Source organism: Orcinus orca, chromosome 14 (genome assembly GCF_937001465.1).
Source record: "Orcinus orca chromosome 14, mOrcOrc1.1, whole genome shotgun sequence".
In the NCBI taxonomy this organism is placed as follows: domain Eukaryota; kingdom Metazoa; phylum Chordata; class Mammalia; order Artiodactyla; family Delphinidae; genus Orcinus; species Orcinus orca.
Genome location: NC_064572.1, coordinates 76,383,431 through 76,392,592, shown reverse-complemented (window position 1 = coordinate 76,392,592; position 9,162 = coordinate 76,383,431). Strand labels below are relative to the sequence as shown.

General features: G+C 50.8%; 1 protein-coding gene across 2 annotated transcripts in view; it reads left to right on the top strand.

Moving 5' to 3' along the window:
• Positions 1 to 589: 589 nt before the first annotated feature.
• GFRA1 (GDNF family receptor alpha 1) overlaps positions 590 to 9,162 on the top strand; it is a 206,764-nt gene continuing 198,191 nt past the window's right edge. The window contains exons 1-3 of one of the 2 annotated variants that reach the window (XM_033420965.2): positions 590 to 1,285; positions 2,164 to 2,457; positions 3,604 to 3,687. In XM_033420965.2, coding sequence (XP_033276856.1) covers positions 1,246 to 1,285; positions 2,164 to 2,457; positions 3,604 to 3,687 — 418 coding nt within the window. In that variant the 5' untranslated portion in view covers positions 590 to 1,245. The remainder of the gene's footprint in view (positions 1,286 to 2,163; positions 2,458 to 3,603; positions 3,688 to 9,162) is intronic. The other variant, XM_004265806.4, reaches the window with a different exon arrangement.

The window sequence follows — 9,162 nt, the reverse complement described above, 5'->3', positions numbered from 1 at the left end:
CTTCGTAGCGCAGAGACGTGAGCCTGGAAAGGGAAGGAGAGGGCGACAACACCTCCCACCCAAATAAATAAATAAATAAATAAACTGGCTTCTCGCCGCAGCTGGAAACGGTCGATTAAGCCCAGGTTGGTGGCATTTGGAGAGAGTTTTCTCATTCTGTCGGCTTGGGAACCCGCCGCCACTCCCGCACTCCCCTCTACCCCTCTTGTAGGCGCCCCTCAACTTTGGGGCCCAGGGGCGTGCGCGGCGCGGGGCTGCACCTGCCCTGGCGCTCCGGGGCTGCGGGCCCGTGCGTTCGGCCTGGGTGGCAGCGTTGATGTGCCGGACGCCAGGGCGCTGGGCTAGTGTGTATGCGCGGCGCGGACGCCAAGGAGCAAGCAGAGGACCGAGCGGCGGGTAGGGGCGCAGGAGCCGGGTTTCGGCCCCAACCGGGACGTAGGTTCCCCATCTCCAGGCTGCCTCGGAACGGAGGCGAGCCCGGGGAGGAGGGGATACAGCGATGGGGGGCAGCGATTGGTGGTTTGGGTGGGGAGGGCTGGCTGAGCGAGCTAGCTGGCGCGACGAGGGGGGTGGCGAACTTCTCGGGAGAAGGGGTTTTCCCGGGAGAAGGGGCTTTTTCCGAGAGAAAGAGCTGCCGCCGCCGAGTGCTTAGACTCCAGGCAGCGGCCGGCTCCGCTCGCCCCGCTCGGAAAGTAACGTTATTTATTTATTTGCTTGCGTTCAGCCTCTTGGGTTGGACCCAATAGACACCCCCTTGGACTTCGGGAGCCCGCCTCCGACCTCTCCAGCCTCCACCCTGCTCGTGCAGGCGGCTCCCCGGAATACACGCACATGCACCCCCGGCACCCCCTCCCCGCGCCCCGACCCGGGCAGGGGGTGGGCCCTCACCCGGGCGCTAAAAAGTCCCCCTAGGCGGGAGCAGGGGAGGGCAGAGGGGCGGGGAGGCTCCAGCACTCTCCGCTCTCGTTTCAAAGCGCGCTCTCCCTTCCAGGTTGGGTCGGACCTGAACCTCTAAAAGCGGAACCGCCTCCCGCCCTCTAGCCAGCAGCCCGCTCGGAGCTGAGTCGCCGGCGGCGGTAGCGGCGGACGGACCGGGGAGTTTCCTCTCGCATTGGATGGAGCTGAACTTCGGGCGGCCAGAGCAGCGCGGCCGTCCGGGAATCGCTGCGTGCTGAGCTCCCTCGGCGAGACCCAGCGGCAGCTCTGGATTTTCGGGGGGGCGGGGACCAGCTGCGCGCCGGCACCATGTTCTTGGCGACCCTGTACTTCGTACTGCCGCTTCTGGGTAAGTCGAGGCCGCCGCTAGCTTTCTTATCCAATGAGTCTTCTTGGAGAGTACTAGAGGCAGCCCCCCAGTACCCCCTCCCCCCCCAAAAAAAATTGCGGCGCGGTGGGTGTGGGACCGCGAAGTTTCGTTTTGGGGAAGGGGATCCTGAATCCTCAGCACCCCGGGCTGGGGGGTGGGGCAGGGGCGGCGCGGCACTTGCCCGCAGCTTTTCTTCCTTGGTTTTTGTTTCTTACGTTTTTAATGACCTAGCCTGGCGGGAAATTAAAGCGTCCGAGCCCTCCAGCCCCAAGCCCGACGCCCCTTGCAAGTCCCGGGGAGCTTGCGGAGGCGCGGGGGGGCAGGTGGGGTGTGGGCGAGCACCGGGCCAGGAGAGCAAACTTGGAAGGGAAAACTTTTCCCGGAATAGCATCTCGGTGCTCCCCGCCGGGCGGGCCGGGTATCAGGGCTCACCCTCTCCGCGTGCAACGCCCAGCCCGCCGCCGTTCTCCCCTGCCGAAAGCCCCCGGGCTTCAGTCGGGCCGGGCCGTGAGAGTGGCTGGAGCCGGGAACTGCGGGAGGGCGGCCCTGGAGGCCGAGCAGCCGCTGAGGCTGGTCGGTCCCGGGGCAGCAGGGCCTGCACGCGCGGTGGCAGCGTTGGCTCGCGGGCAAACCGCAAAAAGCCCGCAAAGCCTCGGGGCGCCCCGGGGGTTGGGTAGGGGGAGACTAGCGGCAGGAGGTGCCCGGGCGGGAAGATGGACCCCCCAGGCGTAGGGGGGCGGACGCGCTCCGGGAGCCGGGAGCCGCAGAAGGCTGCTCCTGCGCGCGTCCTCCCCCACGGCTGGCGCACCGCGCCCCAGCCCAGCCGCATTCACGCTCCCTCCCCTCCCCCCCACAAGACGTGCTCCTGTCGGCCGAGGTCAGCGGCGGGGACCGCCTGGACTGCGTGAAAGCCAGCGATCAGTGCTTGAAAGAGCAGAGCTGCAGCACCAAGTACCGCACGCTCAGGCAGTGCGTGGCGGGCAAGGAGACCAACTTCAGCTTGACATCGGGCCTGGAGGCCAAGGACGAGTGCCGCAGCGCCATGGAGGCCCTCAAACAGAAGTCGCTTTATAACTGCCGCTGCAAGCGGGGTATGAAGAAGGAGAAGAACTGTCTGCGCATCTACTGGAGCATGTACCAGAGCCTGCAGGGTACGCGACCGTCTTCTTTTCCCCCTCCCCCAGCCCCTGAAGGCAGGCGGGTCCCTAGGCCCGGGGTCCGGCTGACCTCATCCTCCACTCACTTCTCCCCAGCTGCAGAATGAGGACCTTTCATTGGCCCCCAGGGACGTGGGCAGCTGGTGTTTGCTGCCGGTCTGGTTGTTGGAAAACCCGTGAGGGGGTGAAGGGACATCCCAGGGACCCCGCTGACCTCTTTGAAACTTGGTCGGAACATCGGAGTAGGAATCCGTTAAAGGCCTGGCTTCCCAGGATAATCCAAAGGCTTCCACTGCATCTTGCCTGGATTTCCCCCCTCTCTTCTTTCCTTCTATCTATACTGACATAAGATAAAGAATTGAGAATGAAAGGTCCAGTGGAATCTATTCTATCTTTACCCCCCTCAAACCTAATCAAAGGCAGATGTGGGAAAAAAAATTTTGTCATCTTAGATTACCTGAGTCTTAAACCAGCTGGTGTAGTTCAGCCTTGGTTAGTGCAGAAGTGGCTCAGAGAGGGAAAGGTCTACTTGTCATAGCCATCCATTACAGGGGCAGTTTTTTGGTCCTTGTGTGCCAGAGGTGGGTCACATTTGTAAATCTGACTCAAACATTCAGTGCATTCATTCTCCACTGAGTCTGAGGCTCAAAATTTGTAATATACAGATTTGACCTCTCAGCTGCCACTTCCTCCAGAACGTACTAGTGAAAACCTGTTTCAGAGACTTAGTGTTTAATAGCCAGGGTACCTGCTTTCTGACTGCATGGCATTTTTTGGGAGTAAGAAAAAGGGCCAGCTTTGTTCTTCTATTGGCTCCTGGAGGCAAGCTGGGCTTGTGACGTCACTGGTTCCTTCCTCTCTGATTTCATTCCTTTGCAAAGAGTGGGAGAGTTTTCTGGCAAGATCAGGCTGGGTTGCTCTCCAATGTTTTCATGGCACTATGGGGAGAGCCAGGACAACAGAGGCAGAGGGAATGAAGAGAAATAACCAGAGCCAAATAGAGGCATTTGAAATCTTTGAAAGTTTCAGCATCTTTTTGTTACACAATCATAACATAATTAGAATTCAGATTCAGTAACAAAAACTGACTGAAATATGTCTGTTTTCCAGATCTGAGCCCAATCTTTCTGTTGTTTTTAGGAAATGATCTGCTTGAAGATTCCCCGTATGAACCAGTTAACAGCAGATTGTCTGATATATTCCGGGTAGTCCCATTCATACCAGGTAAGCAGATTTATACTTCCACTCTGATGCCATCGCCTGCTTGAAATCTATTGGCTTACATTCTCTTTGGCTCTCAAGTAGTGTATAAGTAGATAGTTGAATGGCACAGTGTTTCTGGGAAATTAGAAATAGGATGATGATAATGAAGAGGCAGAATGCCTAGAGATGATTGTATGACTTGAAAGTAATTCTAAATGAAGTAATGTTGTGTGGTGGTTTGAGAGAGGTTGGAAGGAGGTGACTTTGTTGAATTTTTTTTTTCCACGTTAAAATATGATTGGCCAACTCTTGCAAAGGGAGTGCCACTTCTGTCTGTAGGTGGCAATCGTATTCCCTTCTTGCTGCATACTGTACACAGTGCCTCCCTGGAAATGGGACATGTTTAAATGATGCCACTTTACTTTACGAGACGCCTGAAGATAATCTTAGATTGTTGAAGAATTTTGGTTGGACTCACTTGTCTGCCTTTGATTTAAAAGATTAAGCTCAACCATTTGTTAGCAGTTTTTTGTTTTGTTTCTAATTTTTCCTGAGCAAGTGTGTACATATACAGGAGAATGTATTACTGACCTTTCAAAAGTGGTCTCAGTTCCCATAGTCTGTTTTGTCTCTCTTTGCAAGTCTACATGTGGTTTGGAAGTGACCTTAGTTTTCGAATTAAGTTTTTCATAACATCTGCATTCAGACAACCCCATAAATAATGAGCAAGGCAGTGATTTCCCTTAATGACATAGAGATTCCAGACTGATGTTGACTTTTTTTGTTTACAGTTAAGACTTTTTCTCAAGTATATATAGCCATCACAAATTGTATGTTTCTTGATTAACCATGGTGGTTCACGTTGAATTTGTTTCTATGAGATATGGTGGTTTGGTACTGGTGAGAGTGTTCTGGTGTTCTAAATGTTTTATGTTTTCCTGCAGAAAGACATAGAACCAAGGAAGTATGTAAATACTGAAATTATGTGTGGGTGTATTATACACATATTCATTCATTCACGGACATCCATTCTACATACATTCTCACCTTTGGGATTTTGGCAATGAGCCAGACAGATGTCATATCTGCCCTCGTGAATCTTAGAGGCAGGCAGCAATTGACATTTATTAAGCTCTTATTATGTTCCAGGTACTGTTTAAGATCTCTTCATCATTAACTTATGTAGTCATCATCAAGTGCATCTTAGATATTGTTATTTCCATTTTAGAGATGAGATGATTGAGGCAGGGTGAACTTAGGAAACCAGCCCAAGATCACAGAGCTCCTAATTGGTGGAATGAGAATTTAAACCTATATTTGTTTGCAAGACTTTGTAACATCTGCCCCTTGCTACTCAGAATGTGGTTCTCAGACCAGCAGCTCGGACATCACCTGGGAGTTTGTTAGAAGTGTGGAATCTCAGGTTTCATCCCAGAGCTACTGAATGAGAATTCGCATTTTAAGAAGATCCCTGGGCTGGGTGCTTCGTATGCACATGCAGCTTGAGAAGCACTCCTCTGTATTATGCTTTTGGTTCAGAGGAAAAGTGTGTGTGTGTTTGTGTGTGTGTGTGTGTGTGTGTGTGTGTGTGTGGTCTCTTTCAAGATAAAATATAAGGGGACAAGTTTAGTATCAGAGGTGTTCATATATTATCCTGAATAATGCTGATAACTTCCACCGCAAATCCCTATTAATGCTGTCTGTCCCTTTGGCCCAGCCAGGACAGTGGCTGGAGGCAGTGAAGCGGGGATGCACAGACAAGAGTGTATGACCCTCTGAGCTCTCATGGGAGCAGGTCAGAAGGAACTAGGATGGGGTGCCAGAAACCAACCTGGCTTTCCTGGCACCGTGAGGGGCAGTGCCTCTTGCTGGCTGCCTGCTCCACGGAAGCATTACTCCTCAGTCTTTGTACTGATGCCTGGAAGGATACGAACCTCCCCAGGGACAGTGAGAGTGAGGAAGTAGGTAAGGAGGAAGGTTCATTTGGGTTTTAATTTCAAAACTGTTACGAGCTATAGGGCTGCAATAGACTCATTTCCCCCTCTCTGGGTCTCTCTTTTCTTGGTATAATGAGGTCGTTGGAGTAAAAATCTCCAGTCCTAACAGCCCATGATTCTGAGGGAAGATTGAGGACACCTTCAGAATCCCTCCTCTGTGCTCCTACATTTGCTCTTTTCAATCCTTGCATTCATTCTCCACTGAAAGTGACTTGGTCATTCTCGGATACCACTGACTTGTCTGGATTTCTTTGACGAGTGTCAGAAATTCTTCCGCACGGACCGAGTCCCCCTCATTCATTTGTTTGGATCCCTCTCTCAAACTGGTGTCTTTTCATAGCAAATATGATCCTCGGTTTGTGAGACCCAGCCTACCGAGGTCTCAGAAGCCATAATGAATTACGCAGAGCCAGGAAGGTCTTGTCTAGAGCTACATTTCATATCTCAAGGGCGTTGGATTTAGGTTCCAGCTGTAATGAGCTTTGACCTCTGACAGTGACTGTGTTCCTTAAGTGGGTATAGGAAAGCCAAATGGAGCCTTGAGAGGTTTTAAGTCACTGAGTAATGCATATTATCCCGTTTGGCATTTGTAGGACGGAGGGACAGAGGTTCAGGGTGATGAGTGTCGCGGTTGATGAGAATCTCTCTGTCTTGAGAGTCTCTGAGGTAACCAGGACAACAGGGCCTTTGCCTTTTGCAGATAGGGTAGTAATCCGAGTTTCCATATTTGGATTTCTCTGCCCAAGGGGAAGAGGATGTTTATCCACATACACTAAGTGTGAGCTGAATCCTCTCACCGAACAAGACATGTTTGACGTTCTTGAGTTTCCATTTTTTTGGACTCTTCAAACCCACAGCCACCTTTGCCATTGTTTACTTGATCACCAGTTAAAAGGCCATATGGAGGTATTATCCATGGCAGGAACAAGGAAGGGAACAAGAATAAGGTAGAATCTAAAAACTGTCATCTGAGGCCTGAGCTACAGAAGGGAAATAAAGCAGCCTCGTCTGGGGAGAACTGCAGTGGGAGGTTGGAGAGATTACTCTCCTGGAAACGCAATAGCGGAAGCAGAAGCGTTGGCCTCTACGGCGCGTTGAAGGGCTCTAGGAAGTGCCTTTTCTGTGCGCGGATGCTGGTGTGGTTTTTAGGGGCCTCACCAGGCAGTGGGCTAGAGGACACAACGGAAAAAGTGAGCCAGTGCACAAGGACGTTGGAGGAGAGGAGAGAACAAGGAAAGTGTCTTGGGAGCCAAGAGGGCAGAGCTCTGTGGGCGCTCAGAGGCTCAGAGGATGGACCTATCAGGTGGTGTTTCACATCTGTGTCTCTCAGCCACATCTCTGCTCTTTAACCTCCATTCTGCCTCACCTTTTCTTCTTCACAAACGTTCAAGAAGCAGCAAGAAATAGTGATTTGAAAGGAAGATGAGCCTGTCTGCAATGTTTTTGGACTCTGGAGGGTGAGAGCAAAGAAGGAGAAATTTGGAAAGTGCGATGGGTGCAGAGAAAAGCCTGAAGATGGAGGATCAGAGGGAGGATGTAAGGCCCTCTGTGGCAGCGAGAGATTAAAAAAAGGGCCCCAGTGTTTAAAAGTATTGATTGGGAGGTTAGATTTTGTAGAGAAGAATCAAGAAATGCCAGACCTTCCTCAAAGGTAATCAAAGCTGATGGTATTGTAAACAAGAGTCAAGTGGAGAGATCATGGGGAAAGAGTGATGCTGGGATTTTTTTTTTTTAACATCTTTATTGGTCCTGATGCTGGGATTTGAACATCCTAAATCTGATTTAGTGAACGACAAAGTTCTAGGTCTCTGGCTTTGCCACCATTTCCCTGCCAAGTCCCAGGAGTGGCTTAGACCTTCCCAGGAAGCCTTAGGATCTTGAGATTGGTCCCCAAGTAATTGGAAATGGCTTTGCCCGGAATCAGATGCCCCTAAACTCTCTTTTGAGTCTGTCCCCTTTTTGAATGATGCTATCGATAATGAGCCATGTTTAGCATTTCTGTTTTAATGTACCATCATATATGTGTAACTGTTAAACAAAAACTTTCTTAAAATGTTTGTATGTTGAAGGAGAGCCTTATAAGATCATCTGCTGTCTTGTCAAATCATGATAAGAGAGAAGGGCTGGTAAATACCAGCTGCTAGGGGTATATGGTGGCCCTCTCCTTTCCACTCAGCTCTCTAATCATGTTGTCACTACATTTGAGAACTCCTGTAAGTTCTTTTTTATCTATCCTGGCATATGGTAAATTCCTTTGTAGGCTAGCTTGGCCCTGCCCTTCCTCTCTAAGCCACATCACCTCTCCGGTCAAGCTCACTGAGCAATCCATTCCCAGATATTTCATGTGCGTTCACTTTCCCATGCCTTGACACTTGGCTTTGCCTTTGTTTGGGAGGTTTCTATTAGTTCTTCAAGACCAAGATCAGGTTTCATCTCTGAGGGCCATGCTGGAATTCCCCCAGACAGGCACTTCCACTCAGGACTCTCTCATGCTGCAATTCACTCTTGCCTTTATGATAGCTGTTAATCACAGACTATCGAGAGGACTTATTTATGTGTCTGTCTTTCCCACTGGGAAGTCGGGGATTTGCTTGTAATGGCGGGTGTTCGCTCAGCACCGAGCATCTTTCCTGGTTCTGAGCAGGTGTCTCATTAACCATGAGTGGTTGAATATCAGAGAAAGGACGTAGAGATCGTCTAATCCTCTGCTTTCACAGAACTGAAGTTCAAAGAGGGGAAGCAATTTGGCCAGGGCCACACTGCTTGAGGGTCACCTCCAGAACCTTTACTTGGCACTGCCTTTGGGGAGATCAGTGCCGGCCTCTTTCTCTCCTGCATACTCTCTGGACAAACCTCATCCATCTCTGGGACCTCAGCTACCATGTACAACGATGACTCAGAGCCTCCCCTCCTACGCCATCCTCTCCTGAGCTCTAAACCAGCATTTCCAGCTGAATCCTGGATGATTCCATCTGGATGTATCTCAGTTACTTCCAAGTCAGCACATCCAAAAAGGATCTCATCATCCCTCCCCTTTTCTCCTTACATCCTTCTCTTCCTGAGTCTCCTGTCTTATGTAATGGCATCATCTGCCTAACTCATAAGCTTTGGAATCATCTCCAGCATCTCCTCTACCCTCCTCACTCCTTCCACTGGACCCATCGCTAAGTCCTGCTGAAATTGCCTGCTGTCTTTTGGATTGCTCTTCTCTCTCCATTCCCTTAATCTACCCACCTTATCTTTTACTTGAACTTCGCATTGGCCTTCTTCCTGGCCCCACCCTTGTGTCTAGTCTCTCCCAGTCCAACCTGGCCACCCATTGCCAGATATTACCTTAACACCTTGGTGACTTCCAGGAATGATCTGGTTTCAGTCTCCCTCCCTTCATAGATTCTTCTATTAATCGACCTTCTATCTCACCCCAGCGACCCCATGTCTGAACAACCCAGGTTGACCGGCTGCTGTCCCACCAGTGCTCTGGGCAGCTTCACGCCTCTTC